Genomic DNA, 26384 nt, shown 5'->3' with positions numbered 1-26384 from the left:
AAACAAACAGGCTTTCAATCAAAGTTTAATCAACTTATTATTAAATATTAATATAAAACTGACATTTCTTCTAATTTATGTAACTACTGATTAAGCAAACCTTTAATTTACTTGTGGTTTCAAACCTCATTTATCTTCTTCAAGTAATTAGAAAATTTTCTATAGACATTATAAAAGTCAATTTATGGAATATAATTTATTTCAATTTGAAAAAGTATTTTTTTCAGCCAATTAAGTCTAAAATGATATAGGTTATTTTAAAAAATCATATAAGCCATTTTTAATATTTCTAATGTACTTCAAGACAATTTGATCCTATTATTTGGTCAAAAAATCTCTGGCTTTTAGGTATTTAAATAATTTTGACATTCTTTTCTGACAAAGGTATGCGTACTTTTTATGTTTTATGCATAACTACTTGAAATAAGATAACCATATAATTTATCATCTAAAGAAGTATAATTTTGTGACTAAAAGAATGTAGGAAAAATAATGATAGTAGTAATAGTGAGATAAAATGTGTCTGTGCTGGGTAAACTAGGACAAAAGTTAAATCTAATCTTAATTTTTTAAAAATCTGAGTCAAACATTACCAAGAATACTCAAGTTTGCAAAATATTTAGTAGTAACTGGAACTAATATAATAATCTATCATTTTTGAAGATAACTTATTTATAAAATTACTGGTATTTACACAATTTAACAACTAAAAGAGCAGCTTCATATTAGCTTGTCAATATAAGGTGTGAAACTAGAAGTGAGACAGTAAATTATGGGACAGTTAAAAATATATTGAAAGTGTTTAAAAGGTTATCCTGCTCCAAACTTATCTACCTAACAAGTTCCCAGAAAAGTTACCACTAAAAATTAATTATTACTGTTTAAGCTCTTACTTCTCAAAGTCTATTTAAGGAATATGAGATTATAGATTACTGTCAGTTATTTATGGCAAAGCTTTATGACAATGCCCTGCTTGAGGACTAAGAACTTCCGATACATGTAGCATTGGTTCTTCTTATGGGAAGTAAATGAGGTTTGTTTTGTTTTGTTTTTTGTTTTATTCATTAAATTTATTCGTGCATTTTATGTACACAATATGATGACACTCATCACTGAGAATTTATACCTGTATATGATATATCTTGGTTCTTATTTTTTCCCCATTATCCTGCCCTCCCTTCAAACCCTCCAACCCTCCCTATTTACAAAGATTTTGTTTCCCTTTTTTCCTTTTCTCAAATTTTTTCCTTTCCCTTCTTTCCTTTCCCTCTACCCTCTCCACTTCCCCTTCCCCTTCCTCTTTGGATCTTTTCTTTCTATTTCACATTACCTATTATACATTTTGCTCCTCATTTACATTTTCAGTTTCTCACACCAGAGAAACTATTTGGTATTTACACATGTGTGTCCTATTTATTTCACTTAAGAGTATGGTCTCAATGTGCATCCATTTAGCTATAAATGACTCTAATTCATCATTCTTTATGGCTGCTCTAACTCTCCTTGTTGTCTATAAGGAAGAGCAAGCCAAAGTTCCTCTTTCCAGAGATAAGATATGAATCTGCAAGAATGAAAGAAAAAGAGTAATCGCTTAAAGTTTTGTGCTGGAACTTCTGTTTAGAAATCATGTCTGCTTTTTTTCTTAATAAAATGTGAGAGATATTTTCCTTTTGTGTCAAAAAAGGGCAAAGGAATACTGAGTTTTACAATAAATGTGCAATAACCCGGGGGGAGCAGGATGGGAAAGATGTCACCAGTTAACAGTAAACAGAAGAGGTAACTGCAGGAGAAAATTGCCAGACAGGTTTGCCCTTGCTGGAAAAGCACAACTTCTACATAACAAAGAGATTGCTGGGGAAATATTTCAGATAACTGTGGCGGCTACATAACACATCACCCAAAACTTAGTACTTACAGTTGTTCATATTTCTATTGTCTGACTGGGTTCAGATGGATGGTTCTTCTGGTACTGAAGTCAAGCAGGGCATAGCCATCTAGGGGTCTAACTGAAGGTTCAAAATGGCTTAAGTGGATGGTTTTCTGTTGGTACTGATTATTGACAAGGGGCCCATCTGTCCCTTGACCAGAGTGGTCTCTATATGGTGTTTTGTTATAGACTTGGTTTTCATGGCATGGTTACCAGATTCTGAGGGACAGAAAGTAGAAGCTACCAGATTTAGGATAAATTTCATGGAGAAAGTTTGGAGATGTTTGGAGTATAAAATGTTTACTTGGGATAAAATGAGGGGAATAAAGGTAAAAGAGACGGAATGATGAAGAGGAGGTACTGAAGCTGTGATACAGTTGGTTAATCAGCACACTTGTCCCGCATCAGGGCAAAATGTCCAGAACTTTATGCCCTCTCCTCTTTTTGACCTGAGAAAAGGTTTGAAATTAGGCAAATGCTGAAGGTTGACACCCAACAGTTTTGTTCTGTCTTCATTCCTCCTTGCTGCACAGAAAGTTCCTCCCACTAGGTGTATTTGAGCAGCTAATTGCATATCTAATACGCTAACAGTCCTTGTAGGCCCAGAGCTTGTAGATCTCCAAACAGCTATTTAACCCATTTCAAAATGAACCAGATTTATCAAAACTGCAAGAGCAGTCCATTTTTGTAGAAAGAGAAACTAAACTCCATCATTTAATGCAAGACTAACATGCATATACATACAGAGAATGTAGGAAAATGGAGAGGGTCTTAAGATTTTGCTCTCTGGGTGTAACAGTTCACATACACTACATTCACCACAGCACAAAAACCCCAGCAAGTTCCTGTTCAATTATGACATAAGTTCAAATGAGGGCATTTGTCATCAGAGCTAAGTAGATGCAGATGAGAACTTACAGCTCTTCAGAAACATTTATAAACTAAAAAATAAAATAATACCAACAAAGTCATTATCTGCTCTGTATATACCAAATAGAACATGGAGAAAGGGACATGACAGACACAATAGAAATTTGCACTCAAAAAGAAAGATACAATCTAGATGTAGTTGCACACACCTGTAATCCCAGTACTCTGGGAGGCTGAGGCAGGAGGATCACAAGTTTGAGTTCTCCCTGGACAATCTAGTGAGACCCTCTCTCAAAATAGAAAAGCGCTGGGGATGTAGCTCAGTGATGGAGCATTCCTGGGTTTGATCTCCCAGGAAAGAAAAGAAAAGAAAATGAAAGGAAAGAAAAGAGAAGAGAAGGGAAGGGAAGGAGGGAAAGGAGGAAAAAGAGAAAGGGAGAAAGAAAGAAAGAAGAAACAAAGAAAAGGAGAAAGCAAAAAGGGGGAAGAGGGAAGAAGGGAGGGAAGGAAGGAAGGAAGGAAGGAAGGAAGGAAGGAAGGAAGGAAAAAAGAAAGGAACAAAGGAAGGAAGAAAGTCCCATATAGCAGTTCCTGGTCCATAGTAGTTCTGAAATGTAGCAAGGCATGTCACAATTTCCTCTATCTCAAGGGCCAGACAATGTCCTTTCATTGGGGTTCATTTCTGCTCCCTAAGAGTAGTTCTCCATGCCTGTGCTATCTGAGTCATCTTTATTTTCCCATAAGAAATGAAGTATATTTGCAGATAGTTTTCTTAGCCTGTGTTCTACTCCTAGGAGATGAATAATATAAGAAGTCTCCTTTTCATTTTGAACTACTTCTTTCTATTTTAGTTTAAGTGTTAAAAGTCCTGTTTAAAATGCTGGCTTTCCTAAAATATCATTATTTTAAAACAGACTCTTTAAGATACACTCTTTTCTACCTAGGCTATAGAATTAAGGTATTGTGAGAACAATAATTATAAATTCCTAAAATCCCATTTTTCTAGGCAAAAGGGTTTAAGAGGTACTCCCATAAAATTCATAGAACCTTTGTTGTCTAGGTGACTTGATTAACAAGACAAGCCCTTAATATCCTTATAAAATCTCTATTGTCTACCTGACAGAATGAATCCTTAGTTTTTCTCAGGGCTGAATAAAGGGTCTTTCAACTGAACTCTTTAATTGATCTTTATTTTCACTCAAAGGCTGTTTTTCTGGGAACACTCTAGATTTGATCTTTGCCTCCAGTTTTTCATTTACTCTGAGTACCTTCTCTGTGCTGAAAAGGTTGGATAAAATAATAATTTATGTTCCAACTCAGCATATCCTGGTTTGGATGTGTTTCTTCTAGATCAGAGGTTAACCAGATTGTGGCCCACTGTTAAAATGCAGACTGCAATGGGCTTCTGTCACAAAGTTTTATGGAAGCACAGCTTATTCTCCTATTTATTTATATATCATCTAAGCCTACTTTTGTACCACAAGTGCAGAGTATAATCGTTTTTAGAGTCACCATACATCTTAAAAGGCCTGAAATATTGACCATTTCATCCATTACAGAAAATATGTGGTGACCCCTACTCTGGGTACTGCTTAAAACTTAAAGTTGACACTTTCAAAATTCTGCCTAGAAACTTCCTTTGCCAAATACACAAGTTCATTCGATATATTTTCTATCTTTCAGATCACCATAAGTTATAGCATTGAAAAATACAGGGTCACCCTTGGCTAGACTCCAAAAAACAGTTTTCTTGCTGTCTTACACCTCCACTGACTGTTCTCCAAGGTGCAGTCCTTTCTACCTTGGCCTTAGAATTAAGCTACTATAAAGACAATATTTTAAATTCCTAGAATCCCATTTGTCTGGCCAAAAGAGCCCAGAAGACACTCCCTATTCTCCAACGCTTTTGTCCAGCTGAGATGTTTGCTGATCCCTTCTCTAGATTCTCCTAATCAAGGCTCATTTTGCTACACTTCTCCATGCTTGGAAAGTCAGTCCCATGTTTTAGACTTTTGACACAGCAGCACCCCACTTCTAGCTACCGAGTTCCCCTTTGGTTATCTAGTGCTACAAAACAAATGATCCCAAAACTCGATCTAAAATAACTACTGGCTTCTCTTGAATGATTCTGTTAATTACTGCCCTCTGCCTCTTCTCTACATGTCACCTAAGGGTACAATCATCTGGGGCTCAACTGGACTTAAATGCCTCCAATAGAGGCACTTTTATTATTACTGTATAATACATTATTCCAAAACTTACCATTTTAAGGCAACAGAAATTTATTATCTCACAGTCATTTTGTTTTTCCTCATCAAAAATCAGGCAGTTCCTGTCAGAGCCTCTCCTGAGGGAAGCCAACCTAGGAGTTGACTCTGTGTGTGTTGGTGGATAGGATTCAGCTCTCACTAAAGAACCCTCTCCATAGGCTCTCGGAGGGTCCTCATGCCACAGCACCTGCCTTCCACACAGGGAATGACCTGAGAAAGAGACACCACAACAAAAACCACAATGCATTTCATGACAAAATCTTAGAAATGACACGTCACCACTTGGGTGATATTCAATTGGTTATACAAACCCATCCTAAGGGGAAAGTTCTTAATAAAAACTGAATTTGATGCACCTAATCTACCCAGCACCATAGTTTAGCAGCACTGTATAGTGTGGAGTGTTGGTTGGTTACCTTTGCCATCATGTGTCTCACTGACAGAAAGATAAGAGCTACAACCCACTGCCACTGCCCAGCACTGAGAGAGAGTATCATACTCCATATCAAAATCAAAATTTGAAGGCCAAGAATTTAGCTTAGTGGTTCTGCCGCCTGCCTCACAAGCACAATGTCCTGAGTTCAATCCCCGGTACCAAAACAAAACAAAACAAAATTTTAAGTACAGTTTCTACTGAATGCATAGTGTTTTTTCACCATTGCAAATGTTAAAAAGAGTACCTTGAACCATCATACATTGAGGACCACCTGTAGTGTGTGGGAGGGGAACAGGAAGCAACCTTCACCAGGTCCCATGTTGCAGACCAGCTACTACTATGACAAACTTGCATGGCTGACAACACTGTGAGTGCCTTGATCCTCTTCTCTAGGATTCCTGAGTCCATCTTGTGCTTCTCAGCATGTATGTTGGGTTCTAGGAGGCAGTAAATAGAATAACAAGTTTTGAATGTCTGAAAGAATGTAGTGAATAGAATGGTTTTTATATAATCAGTTAATTTATTTTTGGTCCAGCAAGTTACAGCTACAGCAGTTATTTGACGTGTAAATTTAACTCTGTGTGGTACAAAAGTTGGGAATTACACAGGCCTGCTAGACTATTCAGCTCTCCAGTCCTAGCTGAGCAGAGTTTAGAACATAAATAATGTTTTTAGTGTGAACTCCTGCACATTTATGTTAACAAAGCTAGAGCAAGTAGCTACAGTGTAGACTTGTTCTTCATAAGTAGCCGCTTTGAGATCAGATTTACACCGCAGCTTTCTACGCAGCTTAGTCTTAATCTACAACTTCTTTTATTTTTTCATTTTGGATTTTTTTTTTTGAGGCAGGATCTCATTACGTAATTCAAGGTGGGCTTGAACTCGCTATGTAGCCCAAGCTGGCCTCAAACTAGCAACAATCCTCCTCCTCAGCCTCACAAGTGCTGGGAACTCAACCAGTGCCACCACACCCAGCTACAGCTTCTCTTCATAGAGACATAAACTTATACTTCTACATGTAACTTTGACTGAGATCCAGTGAGAACACAAGTGAATTTCTCTGACATTAAAATAGGACCTCTTCCTAGATAACTGGTAGTGGGGTTCTTTCACCCGTCAGATTACATCCCATGGACATCACTGCTAACTCAGATCCTACCTGACATTGTATGACTCAGATGCTGTAACCTCTGGCCACTCACCTTGGAGCCAGTCCTCTTACCCCTGTTTCATTCTGAGTTAAGCTGCTCTCTTTAATGACCTGCCTTTGAACAAAGCACTCTACTATACCTTGTTCACTTTTTTCAAAATGGAAAACAGATAATTTAGGTGTGCTGTTGGTGATGACACTATTTTTTCATGATCCTTTGAAAAACTAATGTACGGAGAGCCACCTGTCATCTTCAAAAGTGAGCACAGAAAGCCAGCAGCGTGGCATTTTAACACTCAGTGCTAACATCCTAAGCAGGCTGCATTTTGGGACTCTGTTCAAAACACTTTTCCCGTGGATTTGTATGCCCTAGACAGGTTTTGTCTTCAGATATAAAGCACTGTGAAAGTGTCTCCATAGTTTGTTATGTAGCCGAAATTTCAGCTTTTAAAAATCTATCTACTTGCTATCATTTTTATTGCTTTCATTAAGCTAAATGTTTCATATCATCACACAGCCAAGCCAGTGACGATTCAGACTGCCAATACTCCAACTATTCACTCAAGAACCTTACCAGTCAGAAGCTAATATTTAATATATAAATGTTTATATAGTTATATATAAATTTATATAATATACAGATATAAATATCTTTAATATATTATTTTCAATGATACTGCATTTTACCACAGATATTGGTTCAGATGTAAGATGTTTTATAAACAGTAATTTTCAAATAAATTGGTATTATTGCTGCTATCCCATAAACCCAAAAATGGGACTAGTGCTAGTAGATAATTTCCCAACTTCTCACAGAAATCATTGAAAACAAAAGTAGGATATCATCAATTTCTTCTCTTTGTTCTTAAACAACAAAATCAGGGTTTCAAGTAGATTATAGGATACTTATCAAAGTATGATTCAACCTCTATTATGGCCTGCAGTGTAATAGGAGTATTTATTGAGGGCTTTAAAAATAATTTTGTTTGGGAAATATGAATAGATTGAAACAAGTATATCAAATGTATGAGAGAAGTTATAGTATGATAATTATGTAAGCACATACTGTATAACCATCACCCAGGTTAAGAACTAGACCATTACCTTTTAAAAGCCCTTGAATGACCCTACTTGAGTACATTTCCTTTTCCACTATCCAGAAACATGGCCATGAATTCTGTATTAATCATTTCCTATGTTTTCCTAATATTTTTACAACTTACACATGAATTCTTATACAATGTACAGTTTCCATCACTTTCCATTAGATTTTATCAATTCTATTTTATTCTGACTTATTTCTTACACACAATATATTTTGTGATTCATCTTTGTTGATGCATTTGGCTATATTTCATTAGTTTTTTTTCTACTCTATGCTGTATGAATATAATAGAATATAGTTTATTCTTTAATAGGTTAGTAATATTATACCTTTTTACTTTTGATATTACCACAATGTTTGTACATATATTCTTCTACATGACTTCTTGTCCACATAAGCAACAGACCAAGTGCCAACTAATGGAATTGCTAGGTAACAAATATGAGCATGTTCAACTTTATTTATTTATTTTTTGTTACTGGGGATCAAACTAGGGACTTTATGCTTGCAAGGCAGATGGCAGAACCAGTGAGCTAAATCCTCAGCCCTTTTTCAACTTTAAAATAATGCTGTAGCAATGGGAATGGGCTAGCACAACCCCCAAAATCTCACTAGGTAAGACATCAAGGTTTACTGTTACTTGTTGCCATGATCTGGATACAGTTTGGATATGGCCCACAAAGGTTCATATGATGAAGTTTTATCCCTATTGTCAGGTATTAAGAGAATGAAACTTAATCTGACTATGGTGTTTAAAGGTTATGAGAGGTAATAAAGAATAGATAAGGGGATCAGAGTGAAGTTTCCATGATTGGTAACTGGGGGCTTTAGAAGAAGAAGAAGATACCAGAACACGCATGAACATGCTTTCTGGTCTTGCCATGTGATATCTTCCACTGCTAGGGACTCTACTAGCAAAGCAATGGCCACACTAGTCCCCTTGACCTTGGGCCAAAATTATGAACTGTAATTTTCTTTATTGCTATATTTATTGATTTTTTTTACTTATTGTTTATTTGTTGCTTTATTTATTGCTTTTATTTGCTTTATTTATTGCTTTTCTTTTATTTATTGCTTACCTAGTCTGGAGTATTACATTCTTTTTTTTTTTTTTTTTTTTTAGTATTACATTCTTAACAACAGCAAAGAGGTTAATACACCAACATTATGTCTTCATCTTAAATGATAAGGTAGGGAGAGTCCTTTACATAATCCTTCCTCAGGCAATGCCACAAGTCATTACTGAAAAAGGGAAAAATCTGGCCAATCATTCATTGGCTCTCACAGTCTCCCACTTGGAAATGACACAGGTTACATAGCCACATTTAATTTCAAGAGCAACACATGTCCTGGTGGAAGAATAAGAAATATCTATGAACAGTCTAAATTTCTATTAATGATGATTACAAACTATTTCCAAAATTACATCTTTAATTTACATACCCAGAAGACAGGAAAAAGAGATTCATTACTTCAAATTCTTACAATTATTTTGGCAGACATTAAAAAGTTTTTAACCTGATACATTTTAATAATTTCATTATTTTTTTACTTAATTTCCTGGTTAATAATTTTGAGCATCTTTTCATTAATTATGGAGTAAGTGTACTATTTAAAAATATTGTAAATCTTCACACTGCTTTAACTTTAAGAGTAGTAGCATCTGTCTGAATATAGTTGCTCATTTTATACAAAATGTAGGACCATGTAGTAAACACTACTGTATTTATCAGTTCAGCAAAAAATGGAGGCTTGTGTAGATTTAGTTTTAAGATACTGAAAGGCACTGATTTCAAAATAGTAAAACAAGGACTGTACATCATAATGTAAGATAAACTTTAATGTAAGACAAACTTTGCATATTTGACTGCTCCTGAGTAGTGGGTCTATTTTCCTCACAATGTATGGACACCCAAAAACTTCTGAAATCCTGCAGACTAGGGATGAAATAAATAAAGCTTTACATAGAAGTTGTGACTCCCTTAACAAATATTTATCAGATATTTATTCTGACCATATACAGTGCTGAGAAATGAAAATGAAATGACTTAGGAAGACAAACGTGCTGGATTTCTTAAGCTAGTAGTGGAAATGAATTTAAATATTCAACATACTTTCCATGAACGCTATTTACTGGTCATAAGAATGTCTGTGATTATGCTTTTAGAAAGTAATAGAGTTAAACTGAATTCAACTCCTTAGAAAAGAATTAATGATAAGATTTCTTTGACTTCTTACTCATATGTCATAATATTTTCAAATTACTCTTATAAAGTCATAACTAGAAAGATTATTAAAAATAGCTTAACAAAATGGTACATGTCATAGATGAATAAGGTCCTGAAATGTGAAGTGCTTGTCCAGTGTCACAGATAGTTAACAAGAGAACTGAGAATCTGAAGGGCACAAACTTAAGGGGAAGAGTTTCATATTTTCAATAGAAATAATGAAAAGACTGAAGGACAGAGAAAGTTTGGGAGGAATGTGCCATAGATAGTAAAAATATAAAATATATATTGTAGATATAAACACCTTATAGTGACTTTTACTAGGATGCTTAAATACTCTTATTTGTCATGGACATTTGCTAATATGTTGGTGCTATTAAAAGTTTTAGTAAAGCAGTGTCCAAGATTTTAGCCTAAAGTGAAGGAATTATGTATGTGTACCATCTGTGATCACCTAGGGAATTTCAAAGAGCCTGTGCTGGTGGACAGAGCTGGTATCTTGAGCCTCACTAGCAATTAAACTCAGAATCTATCATTAACTTCTGCTTTGCAAATAAGCTGAGAATTCAGAGATTTCTCATTGACAGAAAAAATTGGAATTTAGTGGGCAGTTCAATAGAAAAAGGGTTTTAGAAACTATTAAGATGAGAACTCTGCTTCTGGCTGTCAGAAGAGCTGACAGGATTCAGACAGGCTCCAGCAGGAAATGATGGCATTTTCTATCACAACCACAAAGCTGCTTGAGAGAACAGAACTGGATAATAAAGTAGCTGGTGTGGCTTTGCATCACATTCTAACTTGAATGCTTTATGTTCTAAAACAAATCAAATCATATTTCAAATGACAAATTATATTTGTTGTGTTTAAGGAAGGGGACTCTTTTCCTCTGCAGATATAACCAAGGCCCTGAAAGAACAGTATCAGGAACCTGTCCAGTCATTGAGGGTGAGGTTAGAGATATGGGGCTGTTCTTCACTTTATGGCAGTTTTACTGTTACCATCACTCCTCATGTCCCATGATGCTGTTGTTGAGGCTAGTCTAGTGCTCTATGCTGAGCACTGATCCTCCGAAAGGCTCCCTAATCCCACCATGGTGAAGTTCTTCACTGAGGGCATATTCCCCTGAAAGCACCTCTAGCACTGACCTTTAGCTTCAGTACTAAGTGACCAATCGAACCGTTACCAGCAGTCACTTCCATTTGGGGAGCTTCGAAAAACTTTGTTACATAGTTCTCCCAGTCTCTTAGATAGAATGACTTCACTCCTCTCAATTCCTAGTTAGTACTCTCTCTGCATCACAGCCATTTTGCTCATGTGAGGTAGTAGGGCTTCTGGGAAAGCAGGATATGGAGTTATAGAGAGACTATATATCATGTTCCTAGTGAGTATGTGAGTGTCCAGGCATTTCTGAAGGGGCTGGAATATACATACCATTGATACAGATATTTACAACTCTACTCAAGGTAAAAGAGAATGTTATCTCTTTCTCTTCAATATTTTCTTTTTGTTTTCCTGCCATCATACCAATAAATAATCTTTCTTAAACTGTAAATAGAAATATAGTATGTAAATTTCAATCATTAAGAAGTTTAACCACTACACTCGTGACTTTGATACTTTCCATGCTATATGATAACTATGGTTATTATTGTGCTGGAACAACTGGATTTCCACATACACATAAATGAAGTTGACCCTATAGTATAAACACAAATTAACTCAGGATGAATCAAATACCTAACAATAAGAACTAAAACCAATAAATTCTTGGAAATAAAGGATAAATCTTCATAACATTCATTTAAGTAGACAATGGATACTAAGATATATCATCAAAAGCAGAACCAACAACAGAATAAAGACACCCAAATAGGTTGTATTTCATCAAAATTTTAAAATTTTGCGTATCAAAGGATATAACAAAAATGCCAGTCAATGGGGCACATGCCTCTAATTTTAGCACTTGGGAGGTTTAGGAGGGAAGATTGCGACTTTAAGGCCAATTCTACTTCAAATTAAAAATAAATGTATACAGCCAGGGATTTAGCTCAGTGGTTCTGCCACCTGCCTCGCAAACACAAGGACCAAAGTTTGATCCCTGGTACCAAAAATAAAGAAATAATAAATAAATAAATAAATAAATAAACAAACATATAATTGGGAAGGGATATAGCCCAACATCACCAAAACAAAACACCCAACAAAAACAAAAAAGAAATTGAACAGACATCTTACAAATAGTAAAATGTACAATATATGAAAATCACATATCCAATAAGAAACATATCCAAAATGTATAAAGAACATCCACATTCAACAAAAAGTCAAAGCCCAATTAAAAATGGTCCAACGACTAGAATTAGACATTTTTTCAAAGAAGATATGTAAGCAGCCAAATAGCACATGAAAAAATATCATTAGTGTCTAAGAAAATGCAAGTCAGGGCCAGGGATTTAGCTCAGTGGTTTCGCTACCTGCTGCGCAAGCGCAAGGACCCGAGTTTGATCCCCAGTACCAAAAAAAATAAAAATAAAAAAAAAAAAGAAAATGCAAGTCAAACCCACAGTGAAATACCACTTCAGTGCACTTGATAACGATGAAAATAAACAAAAACAAAAAATAACAAGGGTTGGTGAGGATGTAGAAAAAATGAAATTCTTGGACATTGGTGGTGGGAATATAAAATGATGCAGCTTCTACAGAAAATAGTTTTCAGTTCTTCCAAAAGCTGAATGTAAGGTTAACATATGACCTAGCAATTCTAGCCCTATGCTATACCCCCAAAGCAACTGAAAACAAAAATTCAATAAGAAACTTGCCTATTAATGTTCCCTATAGCGTTATTCATAATGGCCAAAAAGTGGAAACAGCCTGTGTCCTTCAAAGTATATAGAAGGGTAAACACAATATGTTATATCATACAATGAAATGTTACTCAATCATAAAGAAAAATGAAGCTCTGATGCATGCATCAACATGGATGACATCTTGGAAATATCATTCTAACTGAAAGAGACAAGGCATAAAATTGTGAATATTGGGTAATTCTGCCCATATAAAATACTTAGAAGAAGCATGTTCTTATAGATAACAACTAGGTAGATAAAAGGTTTCCCAAGTGCTGCATGAAGCAGGAATGGAAAGTTTTTACAGACAAAGTTTGCATTTGAGTTGATGAAAAATTTTGGAAATAGCATTGATGGTTACACAGTGTGTGAATGTAATAATGTCAATGATTTGTACACTTAAGATTGTTAAAATGGCAACATTTAAGTGTCTTAGTCACTTTCTCCATTTCTGGAATAAAATATCCAACATCCACAACTTAACGGAGAAGCTTAATTTGGCTCACATCTTGGGAGTTTTAGTCCTTGCTTGGTCAGCTGGCTCCAGGCAGGAGCAACATAGTGGAAGGGTCTGGTGGAGGAGAGACACTCACCTTATGGTGGCTGCAAAGCAGAGAGGGATAGGAAGAGTCCACAAGGGAGATCTACCCTCCAAGTCAAGCCTGTAGTGACCCACCTTTTCCAACCAGCAGCTACCTCCTAACACAAATCTGCGGTAATGGCCCCACAATCCAGCTACCTTCCCAAAGCCCTGACTGTGATAGCAGAAAGCTTTGGGGATACATCTAGATATAAATCATTACATTATGTTATGCATATTTTGCCACAGTATGAAAGAATAAAAGCTAAAATTTATCAAACATTTCAAATATGCCAAATTCACTCATGAGCACCCTTAAAAATTTGAGATACTACAGTTTTAGGATAAGGCTTGCTGTTATACCAGAGTCCCCAAAATTGCAGTTCCTTAACCATAAACAGTGAATAATACACGTCAGTTTAACTTTTGTTCTCTCAGTGAGAATCACATTGTTCCACCTGAATGCAAGAGAGGTTGAGAGATAGTGCCTAGCTAGACATCCACCTCTTGTTAATAACACCATACTGTTGAAAGGGAGCCTAAATTTTAGTAGATAAAAACAACAACAACAACAACAACAAAAACCAGAAAATTTTGGTGGCAAAGATAGCCACCATTATCCCATTTTACAAGTGAATAAAATGAGGCACACATAGGAAGGCAACTTATTCAATCTCACATTGACAGTAAGAGGTAAAGATAACTTTCAAATCTAAGTAATCTGATTCAAATATGTAAATTTAACCACTGCACCCTACTGCTTCACACTTTAAAAGCTTTTGTAGAAAATAGTACAATATACCATGCTCTTTCGCGTCTTCATCTTTTTTTCAAATAAGATAAAATTCTCTATTAACCATTCTAAGAACTTAATACATTCACAGGGTTGTGTAACTATACTATCACCTTTATCAGTTTTTAAAATATTTTTATTGTTAATTAACACATGGTAATTACCCATACTTATGGGATATAGCGTGATATTTCAATACATGTGTATAATATGTAATGATCAGATCAGGGTAATTGATATGTATATCACTTCAGACATGTATCAGGCAAGTTACATTATTTACTTGTTTATTATTTATTTATTTATAAATAAATATGGTCATAAGTGAATTTGTGGTGATCCTCCTGCCTTAGCCTCCCAAGTGCTGGGTTTACAGATGTGCATCACCATGCCCAGCTAACCATTTTAATCATTCAAAAAAAAAAAGACTCATCCCCATTGTGTAGTCACCCTTCACTGACAACTTCTTCAAAACTCCAGAAAACCACAATCTGTTTTTTGTCTTTATAGATTGACCTAGGTTTTATGTTTCATACAAATGAAATCATGCAATCGACCTTTTCTATCTGACTTCTTTCATTTAGCACAAAGTTTTTGAGGTCCAGCCATGTTGTAGTACCTGTATCCATATATATTTAATTCCTTTTACAGTTGAATAATTTACCATTGTTTCATTCCATTTTGTTTATTCCTTCATCAGATGATGGAAATTTGGTTATTTGCACTTTTGCCTAATGCGAATGATGTTGTCATAAGTATTCAAGTAAAAATATTTCAAAATCTTTCAGTTCTTTGGGTACAAAGCTTGGAGTGGATTGCTGGGCCATATGAAAATTCTATCTTTAACTTTTCAAGGAACCACTCAACAGAATGGCTAGAATTTACAGGGTGGCAATGTACTGAGATAAAAGAGCTCCCTCAAAATAGAACCTTAGAAATCTGAAAAGAGTTCCCTTGAATCTTTAGCTGAGCACTAATGATCACATACACAGGTGGAAACAAAGGCTGAGAGGGGCTGTGTCTAGTGCTCACACAGACCTGGGAGTAGTTCCTGTTTCCATCACCCAGAATGGAAAACTTTTCAATTCACTGTGCACCAGTAAAGTACTTACAGAGTTTTCTCCCAGTCGTGGGGCAAAGTTAATTTTAGGTTGAATGGTGATCTGTTCTTACCCAAAAAAGCTTAAATGCAAGATCCCCAAATCCCAAACCGCATCCAATAGCCACAATCAAGAATAAAACTTCAGAATATTTAGAAATACACAAAAATATTCAACCGGCAACAAATGAAAATTTACTGCTAAAATGTCCCACAATTCATAAAAAATTTACATGTTGAAAATACATATAAGAACATAGAATAATTCCATTCATGTTGAAGAGAAAAAGCAGACAATCACAACCATGGCAGAAATGACACATGATAGAATCAATAAAGATATCAAAATAATTATACTGTCTTTGATAAGTTCCAGAAGGCAGAGGATTTATTGAACATAATAAATAGGTCCTTGGAAGACATAAAAATGATGCAAACTTAAGTTTTGGAGCTGAAAATTACATGGTGTGAGATGAGAATCTTATAAATTATTACTTGACCTGTTGAGATGGAAAATTTAGTGACCAAAAATCCGACTTGAATCACCAACATAGTCAGTAATAGCTCCTTGGGCAAATTCTGGACCAATGCCAAGACAGGGACATCGAGAAAGGTATTTAAGCAAGAAGGGGGGTGATCGGTGTGACTTTTCCTGAAAACCAGAGACTCTACGTGCATTTGCTCATGCACTTAATTTCCCTGTGTTCTCTTTCCTTTCTGAGTTTGGACTTGCTTGCCAAGCACCCAGAACCATGTACATCAATTCCCTGAATATTGCTATCACTGTATCTCTATTTTAAAATAAAAACATTGAAAAATATGATCTCTTAGTTCTTCTCTGGTTGAAGCCACACTGATAGAGAATAAAATAAATTTAACTAACATAACAATTAATTTCAATACAAGTACCTGAATAAAGATAAATGTTTGAACAAAACATAAGATCAGCCTTATAAGACTAATTAGAGGAAATTTATATGCAGAAAAGATATTTGGTAATATTAAGGGTTTTTAAAAATTATTTTCTATGTTAAAAGGACATTTGGGTTAATTTTAAACTTTATCATATTTTTAGAAGAAAATGATAATGGAATATGCTTCATAATTATATTGAGGGAAGGTATAGAAATTAAACAAGATTGGTCAATTTAATAGTTTTGGAGGCAGCTGTATGAACCTGGGATTTATTATCCTATTTTATTTCCTGTGGAGTATGCTTCAATTTTTCTACAATGAGAAGGTAAAATAAAAATTTTAAAAAGCCCACAAACATTTAGATTTGAGAAGGAAAGTCTAAAGGCAAACTACATGCATTTACTAATTTTTTTACTCTCACTAGAGACATCAGACAAAATAGCTATAACCAGTCCTATCTTGTTTCTGTCATTCTATCATACACACACACACACACACACACACACACATGCACGCACAAGTGCATACACTCACCCATTTATCTATATGCACACAATAATCTATATATAAAATGCACATTTATATAAATTCTATTTACTCAAAATTATATGAAATGACACTTGGATAAAAAGATTGACAATTACATGATGTAAATGAGACATTTCTGACCTACCATTGTAACACATGTTGATGAATAAGATAGTGTCATTTAAAAAAATATACAAGAATATTTATTCTTATACTTTCAGACACAAATAACACCCTTATAAAGCAAACAGAACTTTTTATTATTTGCCTTGTACTTATACAAATTACATTAGGAAGAAACCTTGAGCAAAGATATAAAAGCTTTTCTAGAAGTCAAAAAGGATTGTGATTTATTTTAGTAGTAGGAAGTAAACAGATAGGAAATCTGAATAATCCATAATATTAGCTATTCCCTGATTCTATGTGGCTTCTATTTATCATTTGAAGTTGTGTTTCATTATGTTTATGTCTCATTTATTATTTCTTCAACTCCCTTTTTTCCACATAAAGTACATCTTAATGAAAGAATCATCCTGAGAAACTGATACTTGCCATGTTTGAATGAGAAAATATACATTTAAAATTCTACCACTTCTAACTCTTGTTCTTGTTCTTGATCCCTGGCCTTAGTTCTAGCAAAAAAAAAAAAAAAAAAAAGAAAGAAACAAAAGAAAAGAAATAGTGAGTAAAACATCATGAAAGATATAAGACATAAGGATGTACTATTTTATTACATTACAATGATGTAAAAGTGAACCATGACAAAGATTTATACTATATAACACACAGAGAAATTCCTATATAAAGTATAGTAATAAGATCAACGGCTTAGACTTGGTATGTCTAAAGCAAAAATTCATAATCCTTGAGTATTACCATATAACTTATTATTCAATTTAGAGGACATTTATAATTGTTGTGGGAAACCTGGTATATTCAAGATCATCTTGGATAAATGAAGACTTGGAGTTTGTATTAGTTACTTTTCTCATGGCTGAGACAATATTTGATACTCACAACTTAAAAGAGGAGAAGTTTATTTTAGTTCACAGTTTGTAGAGGTTTCATTCCATAGGCTGGTGGCATAGGTGTATAGTACAAGAAGAGCTGCTCATATCAGGGGGTTCAGGAAGCAGAGGGCATGAAGAGAGGAAGAGGGGAGGGAGATAAACGCTTCCAGGCCACACCCCGGTGACCTGTCTCCTCCCACCAACCTGCAACTCCCAATAACAAGTCAGCTATAAATTCTGAAAATCCACTCACTTTCCGAAAGCCCCACCCAGCAGCACAGGCAGCTCCTGGAGACTTGTAGATACAAACCATAACACAGTTGCTCTTGTCAGTACAAAGTAGGGAGGTTGAATGTACTCTATCCGTGCAACAGTCAAGTGATTTAAACTTGATATAATAGAGAATGGTAGTCAATTACTGCTTTGTTGACATATTTTTGTAGTTCTTCTTTTTAAAGATGTTTTCTTTGTTTTTCTTTTTGGCATATACAAACATTTTAATCTTTTATTGTTTTTACTCTTAACAATTTTTCACAAACACATGGTTGAAGAGATGAAATTGTCACATTTTGAATTGTAGTTCCAATAAAATATTTTCTGTGACAGATTTTAATGAAAGAATTATTGTTTTAATTTACAAAAATGTGGAAGATAGATAAATATATTCGTTGAAATATAGATCTTATTTTATTTTTCTATTGTATTTGTACCTTCAAAATATGTACTACTCATATAAAACTACATTGAAGATACTTTTTCCTTTGATTTTGATGATTTTCTTTGTTATATTCTAAAAATTATAATAAATGGTATAATATAGAAAATGACTTTAGAAATAAACTTACAGAGCAACTGTCATCTATCTTATTTTATTTATTTGTTTGTTTTTGTGGACAGAGTTTCACTATCTAGTTCAGGCTGGCCTTGAACTCACCAGGCAGCCCAGACTGGCCTCTATCTCACACTGATCCTTCTGCCTCAGCCTCCTGAATGCAGCCCTGGGAGTACAGGTATGTGCCACCATACCTGGCTTCTCTTTTGTTTTATAGATGATGAAACTGCAATTCAGAGCAATTAATGAGTTGCTATAGAGTGCAGAGTTGGTAGGCAAAAAGTCAGAATTAGATCATCAGTTAAGGCTTAGATCGTCAGTAAATGGCTTACCTTGAAAGAATTTGAAAGATGAGTTTCAAAGATAGCAGAAGTTCCCCTGTACCCTTCACTTAGCTTCCCTTAATGTTACCATGTTAGAATAATCTTAAGATTTTTTAAATCACACTGTGAAATGTGTTAGTTCAGAAGTAGTACCTTGAAAGTAAGTTCAGGAAGTTGCATATCATAATATTTAGACAAATGTTGCAAAAAACTTATGATCCAGTAGAAATCAAAGGAAATAGTTCCTACAAATTTAGGATTCTTGGAATCAACAGAGGTATCTACTGAGAAATGGATAAAGAAATGTGAGTAAATGTATGCATATAAGGGAATACTATCTAGCCACAAAAAATGAAATATTGTCATTTGAAGCAGACTGATGGAATCTGGAGACACTGTGTTAACTGAATGAAGCCAGGCACAGAAAGGCAAATGCTATGTGTTCTCATGCGTATGTGGAAGTTAAAAAAGTTGAATTTATAGAAATAGAGGGTAAAATGGTGGTCAATAAAAGCTAAGAAGGGAAGGAGAAAGGGGCAGTTAGATGAAGTGAAGCAAAACATAGGAGGAATGTGTTCATTGTTCTATACCACAGTAGTCTTACTATATTTTACAACAATTTATTGTATGTTTTATAAAGAAATAGAAGAGAGAAGTTTGAAGATTTCCAACACAAAGAAATGATAAACATTTAAGAAGATGGCTATGTTCATGACCCTGATTTGATCTTTTTATACAGCATACATGTATCAAACTATCACACTGCACCCCTTAAGTATGTACAAGTAAAATGTATATGCACAGGAAAAATGTAAGATTCTTTGATACTAGCATACCTATCAGGATTACATATTTGCAACTGAAATAATGAAGTTGAAAGAATTTGGAATACTACTAAGAATTCATACATTTATGCCTCCATATAATTGAGCATGTGTTTTTACAGACTGTTTCATAAGCTTATCTGCAGTGACATTATTAAATACATAAAAGCTGTTTGAATATTTGACATGACAATATTTAATAAGTCATTTTTGTAGTAGTACAAGCTTCGGAAAGTATTTCTAATCAATATCTCTACTTTAGAATTTGTTGTACCTGCGATAGGTGATATGATATACTTTTTGCTATATATTTGTTATTTTCTTTTCTTTTTTTTCCTTTTCTTGTTGTATTAGGGATTGAACCCAGGATCTTTATACTGAGATACATTCCCATTCCTTCTTTTCCTTTTTTTTTTTTTTTTTTGAGACAGGGTCTTCCTAAATACTAAGCTGCCCGGGTTGGGTTCCCATTTGTAAACTTCCTGTCCCATCCTTCCAGAGTTCTGGGATTATAAGTGTGTGCCACCATCCCAGTTTAAACGAGTCATTTGTGCTACAGTGAAAGAAAAAAATTAGAATACATAGCAGAATACATGTATTGATTCTTCATGTACTGTGTATTAAAAAACTAAAATGTGCATAGAAGAAACAAATTCTGCAGGCCTTCTGTAATCAATGCTTTTTTTTTTTTTTTTACAATATTTGGATTGTGGAAATTATAAACATTTTTTTAGGACTTCAAAGTTTCTAAGCTCTGTCATAATCACTACTATTTGATTCCCAATAATGTCTTGTCTTGACAGGCTTTTCACTTTCCTTTTTCCAGATTTACGTCGATACTTGTAACAGATTAGTAACCCGTCTAGGATCCTACCATTTCAGGGCACACTGGCCTGATTTTCTGTAAATGAAGGAGAGGTTCTACTAGGAAAGCTGTTAATTCCCCTGGACTTTCAGCCTGTGTAAAAACAAAGCGACTCCAGCCACTGAAGTCTTGAAAAAGTTATAGTGTGGGCAGCTGGAACTGGAAGACCAGGACAGCATGAATTGAATTAGTGCTCTTAGGAAGGGCTCTCCCTCACTGGTTGAAGGGTGTTGTTGCATATATATCTCAGCTTTTCCACATTTGGTAGAAATGTTAGAGTGTGAGGCTGGTATGCTAAACTGGTTCCTAGGAAATCCCCGTGAGATTAACCGCTATTTCCTCACAGTGATAACTTGCTTGGTAATTCACCCCTTATTTCTTTCCTTCCCTTTCCTGTCTCACTTCCCAGTATCCCTACTGTGTTTCCTGAAATGACTTTCAAATAGACAGCTTGCCCTTGAATTCTTAACTCAGGGCCTACACAACTTCAGAACTATTTCCCAGAGCATTGGCTGAAGAGATATTCACGTAAAGAGAATATTAACATTCATTAGTAACATGACTGATTGTAGGAAAGGTAGGAGCATGAAAACAAGTAAGCAAATTTAGGAATATCTGTGGATAGCAACAATTTGTTCTTTCTCTTCAAAGCCAATCATTGTTACTGCAAATAGATTATGTCATGTTCATATTAAACAGCAGGAAGAAAAAGAAACTTACTCAATGAGAGCCAAGAAAGATGAGATTTTGTTCTTCATATTAATCTTTTCTATCATAGTTGCTTATGTTCCTAACTCAACTAATTAGCAATGAGAAACACACAAGTTATATTGTGTCTAAAGGTATTAGAAAATATTGTTAGCAGGTCTCAATAGCATGGTTAATTAAAAATAAGGTCATTTATTTTCAGAGATTAAAAGCTCAAGTATTTTTATTACATTTTTGAAAAGTTTACTCAGCTTATTTGTAGCATAAAAGGTATATCACACTGAATATTAATAAACTGACAAACTCTTTTTACTTATTTTTTTAGCTGGTACAAATGCAAACAATAGGAAATTTTTTATTTGACATCTTTAATCAGAATTATAGAGGTAATTAATGCAAAATTACAATTAAAGAAAAACAAGGTATACTGTGGAACGGAAAATGTACTTTTTTTTTTTTTTTTTTGGTACTAGAGAGCAAATGTAGGACCTTGTACTTGTGAGGCAGGCACGATGCCACTGAGCTAAATCCCCAGCCCTAAAATATACTTTCTTATAACCTTCATTGACCAAATCAGTTCAGAACTGACTAATCCTTAGATGTCTGACCAGGTCTTGAGATAGTCTCTAAAATTCCTGGCATATCATAGCTAGATTAATATTAAATGTTTCTTTCACATTAAAAGTTCTATCTTCTGCCACTTGGTTTCATGGAATGGTAGGTAGTATTTAAATATTAAGTTAAAAGAAATATCAAGTTAAAATGGTTCATTTAAATACCACAAGAATACAGTGTGACTCTACTTCAGTAAGCATGTATCTATAAGGCAACTTAACTTAGACTGATCATTTTCAATTTAACTTACACTTAACAATGGGAAACATTTTCTAAACTATTTTACAAATATTTGCAGGGATTTATGAAAATCAAAGTTTCCCAGTTCTGAATCCCATCTTTATTCAACTGAAAACCAAATTCTATTGAATCCTTTAACCAAACTTTAATGAAATATATCATTGCTATCTTTGTTCTTCAATTATCTTTGCCTGTTGTCTTTTATCATTTCAAAACAATCTAGCGCCAAATGCTGGCCTTTTTCTAATTTGTCATTTCAAAAAATGTCTTTACTAATTTTTTTTTTATCTCACAGAACACTGATTGCACAATTTCTGGCATCAGCCTTTTATCTTGAGTAGCACATACTTATTCTAAACCTATTTTCCCCCACATTCCAACACCATTTTCTAACCCAATACTATGTATAAATCTTCCCCTTGATTATGAAAGCTACATTATGGTTTCTTATTACATTATATATCAGATCAAAATTCTGGATTTTGGTTCATAAACATTTACAAATGTGCACTAACTGCTTTCATCTCTTAACATTATCTTCTGAATGGAGGCTAACATGTTTCTCATACTTCAGATGAACTTTCAGTCCCAAACTAGAAATTGTTTAGTAGATTGTCATCTATATTTCCTTTCTTAAAAAGCAATACCTCCTAGATGCTTCTAATAAAATATACTATGAAGAGTCAGTATGCTTTTCTGTTCTCTTTATAGTCTGACAGGAATTAATTTTTCCTCTATTCGTTTTGGTTATTGTCTCAGATGTGTAACATATTCTTTGTTAGAATGTAACCTTATAATAAAGTCCCTTCTTATGCTACTTTAACCAAGTTAAGGGAAAGAGCACTGCCATTCTAGAAATCTAGTGAATGTTTATACCTTTGAACAGTGTAGAATATATTGCCACAGATATTATCTCATTTGGCTCTTCAGAATTGCGTGAGCTGGGGTTGCAGTCCATGTTTCCAGTGGGGGAGGAACCGAATCTGTAGCGCACTGTGGTATTTAAGAGGACAGACTCTGGAGTCTGGAGGACCAGAGTTTGAATTATTACCACAACATTTATAACAGTGTGACTTTGGGTAAATTACTAATATCTTTAAAACTAAACTGCCTCATAAAATGGGAACAGTAATACCACATGATATACTGCATGATACTCTGATAGCATCTAAAGTGGATTGTTTGCCACATGATAAGCATTAAATAAATAGCAACATTTTAAGGAATTTGCTCAAAATACACTACTGGAACAGCTTGCAAAGGATTCTGAAACCGAGATTTGAGACGTCAAAGTTAAGGCTTTTCTAATAGCCCTACTTCTAGCACTCCGAGTTAATTAAACTACTAACTTGACAGATGACCTTGAATAAAATATTCACCGAGTCAGTTTACTCATCAATAAAATGAAGAACTTAATTTAGATCATTTCTATGGTCCCCTCAGAGTCTATTCCAGCCATGTCAGATTCTATTTTCCCCTCTAGTGTTGTAAGGTTGAGGTTCGGGTTCGTGATGCAGCCAAGATCTGTATAATCAAAGACCGTGCACAGTGCTCCGAATTTCATTCCCACGTTCGTATTTCGTTCAATGTTTAGTTTTGGGTACACACTCAGCTGTTGCCTGTCTTTAGTCTGCCTATTGGCACCTTGGGAAGGAGACGGAGACCCACATCTTTATTTATATCCTGGCTTGTTCCCGAAAAGGATTTAAGGCGGCAAGGCAAGTGACACTAAAAGTCCCCTAAAGGTATCACATAGTGAGGTTAAGAAATCCTCTTTTGTGAAATCTACTGGTAGGAAATCGCCCAAGAGTAAGATGCTAATCTCCTTTCGCTTAACTCTTAGAAGTAAAAACTACTGCAGCTCGGTAGAAGTCGTGGCAGTTTGCGGTTCTGGGGCCCCCGCCTGCGGTCCCACCCGCTGTCACCGGTCACTCGAACGCCCTTCTCCGAGCAGCCAGCACAGTCGCAGCTCGGCTCCCAGCTGGACCAAGTTCCCGTGGCGCCCGTCCGCGCCTCTCAGCCCGCAAGTGTCCTGATTGGGAAGGGGCGCGGAGGACCTTTCCCACTTTTCCATTTTATTGGCTGGCGTGGCTGTCAGTAACCTCGGCTTCCCGCCTTCCCGCCTAGCGTGTTTCGTGGACCCCTTAGTTTCTGCTACAAGCCCCTTACGTTTGCCTGAGCCGTGTTGCCGGGGGCCCCGCGACCTTTCACCTCCGCTCTCCCACCGGAGCACCCCGGCCCGGGTCCGCGCCCCCGCCGCGCGCCAACGCGGTCCCCGCGCGCACACGCACGCGCACTCCACTCCACTCTCCTCCCCGCCCCTCCCGCTCGCCCCCCACCCCGCGCCCGCGGGCTGAGTCTCCGGCGCGGGGAGGCGGCGGCGCCGCTGAGAGGCAGGGACCCGAGCGCGAAGTGTGTGGGAGTCTACGAACTCCAGCCCTCGCTCGCCGCCCTCCCCGCGCCGCGCCCCCTCCCGCCCGCCCGCCGGCTCCCCCCCCCCACAAGCGGGAGAAATAATGAGCGAGGCCGGGCGGCAACCGCAGCAGCGCCGAGCAGCCCAGGCGACGGCAGAGACGCTCCGACAGCGGCGGCGGCGGCAGCTCCAGCTGCGGGAGCGAGCGCAGCGCTAGCGCGGGGACCGCCGCGTCCTGCCCGCCCGGCTCCTCGCGGCCCTCGGCGCCCGCCGCCCGCCTCCTCCCGCTCATTCACTCCTTCCCTCGCTGCCGCTCCTCCTCCTCGGCTTCGCCCGCGCCCCGCCAGCCCTCGCGCTCTCCCGCTCGCGTCCCCTCCTCCCGCTCATTCACTCGCCCCTCTCCCTGCTCCGCGCTCTCCCCCGCGCTCCTTTCTTCTCCTTCTTTCTCCCTCCGTCTCTCACACCCCCTCCATTCCCCTGTCTCCTTTCTGACACTGCACTGCAGCTGCTCCTCGGCCCTGCCCCCTCCCCAGTGAGAACAAACCAGCAACACTGCTTTTATTTTTGCTATTGATCTGATTAAAAGAGAAAAAAATAATACCTTAAGAAACCCCAAACGCCCCCCTCCCAACAAAAAGAAAAGAAAAAAAAAACAAGAAAAAGCCAAAAACAAAAGGGAGACGCTCTCCCGTAGCGGCGGCAGGAACTGCAAACATGATGGCGGCAGCTCCCATCCAACAGAACGGGACCCACACTGGGGTTCCCATAGACCTGGACCCGCCGGACTCTCGGAAAAGGCCGCTGGAAGCCCCCCCTGAAGCCGGCAGCACCAAGAGGACCAATACGGGCGGTGGGTATCGCTTCCACCTCCCGCCGGCCCCATCCCCCGCCGCCCGCCCGCTCCCTCCCTCGCGCCCTCCCTCCCGGCCCGGACACCTCCTGCCCGAGCCCGCGGCTCCGCGCCCCCTCCCCTGCACCTGCCCCGGCCAGCCGTCCCCGCACATTTCCATTTCTGTGTTTATCATTCATCAAAATGGCGACCAGGTTTTCGGAATAGACCCTGTCTTTCCATTTAATCGGTCGCGTGGCTGACCATTGAAATACCCTAGATCTGGGCGAGAGGGTCCGTCCAGGAGGAGGAGGAGGAGGAGGAGGAGGATGACCTCCGAGTGAGGTGATGGCCGCCCAAAGATGCACGCTGCATTGAACAGTCTGATAAAATAAATAAATAAATGGCACTTGGGTAGCAGATTGCAAATGATTGGGGCACCGGAGTTTTTCCTCTGTCCATCCATCCCCTTGCTTTGGGCCACAAGTAGTATGCAAAATTCTGATGAGTGCATGCCCTTACCGCACTGAGATTGTCGGTACAAGTTTCTCATTGATTTGTCTTCAAGGGTGTGCGTACGAGGGGGTGTCTGGTTCGGTGGCTTGTTAGTTAACATCCTGCGCTTCCTTGGAAGATGAGTTATAACGGGACCGGTATCGCTTCTTCATTTGCGCTGGAGTTATCTTAACAATGCACCCAATGCATCGAAGCAGAGGTGACTTTATCTCCAGCATGTACATTCGAAACAGATTGGGGGTCTTGTGAGTGGCACACCGCAAAATTTGGAATATTCATTCACATTAAAAAGCCTGATTTACTGGGATGTTTCATATTTGAGACATGATCAGGGTGACGGATTAAAGTTTACGGAGTTGGTTTTATTTTCTGAAAGAGTTCATTTTTCGTTCTTTTGGTTCATCCACCCCTCTTTCCCTTCTATGGTTCTTTTAGAAAAAGAAGATTATCTATTTGGTCACT

At 37.0% G+C, this 26384-nt stretch overlaps 2 protein-coding genes across 5 annotated transcripts in view; one reads left to right on the top strand and one right to left on the bottom strand.

Annotated features, from left to right (window-relative positions):
- Positions 1-279: 279 nt before the first annotated feature.
- On the bottom strand, positions 280-26022 carry LOC147822334 (uncharacterized). The gene is made up of 3 exons (XM_087197053.1): positions 25929-26022; positions 5748-5940; positions 280-5277 (listed from the first exon to the last, which is right to left on the bottom strand). The coding sequence occupies exons 1-3, from the start codon at positions 26020-26022 to the stop codon at positions 5241-5243; spliced, it is 324 nt and encodes a 107-aa protein (XP_087053179.1). The 3' UTR covers positions 280-5240.
- The window catches only part of Nova1 (NOVA alternative splicing regulator 1), a 143349-nt gene continuing 141703 nt past the window's right edge, over positions 24739-26384 (top strand). For 2 of the 4 annotated variants that reach the window (XM_004864054.4, XM_004864052.4), the window contains exon 1: positions 24739-25427. In XM_004864054.4, coding sequence (XP_004864111.1) covers positions 25292-25427 — 136 coding nt within the window. In that variant the 5' untranslated portion in view covers positions 24739-25291. Of the gene's footprint in view, positions 25428-25929; positions 26122-26384 lie in introns of those variants that run through there. The other 2 variants (XM_087197048.1, XM_004864055.4) reach the window with 1 other exon arrangement.

Source organism: Heterocephalus glaber, unplaced genomic scaffold (assembly GCF_053883595.1).
Source record: "Heterocephalus glaber isolate CG9 unplaced genomic scaffold, H.glaber_assembly_v1.0 deba00001662, whole genome shotgun sequence".
In the NCBI taxonomy this organism is placed as follows: Eukaryota; Metazoa; Chordata; class Mammalia; order Rodentia; family Bathyergidae; genus Heterocephalus; species Heterocephalus glaber.
This window is presented reverse-complemented; position numbering and strand designations above follow the sequence as displayed.

What these genes read in the sequence shown, in the direction of transcription:
- LOC147822334 (XM_087197053.1), bottom strand. Translation starts at nt 26,022, where the DNA reads ATGTTAACTAACAAGCCACCGAACCAGACACCCCCTCGTACGCACACC. An exon ending in GTACCGACAATCTCAGTGCG is followed by an intron (nt 5,941 to 25,928) that starts GTAAGGGCATGC and finishes ACTGCCTCCTAG; the next exon opens with AACCCAACATACATGCTGAG. An exon ending in TCAATGTATGATGGTTCAAG is followed by an intron (nt 5,278 to 5,747) that starts GTACTCTTTTTA and finishes TCTCTTTCTCAG; the next exon opens with GTCATTCCCTGTGTGGAAGG.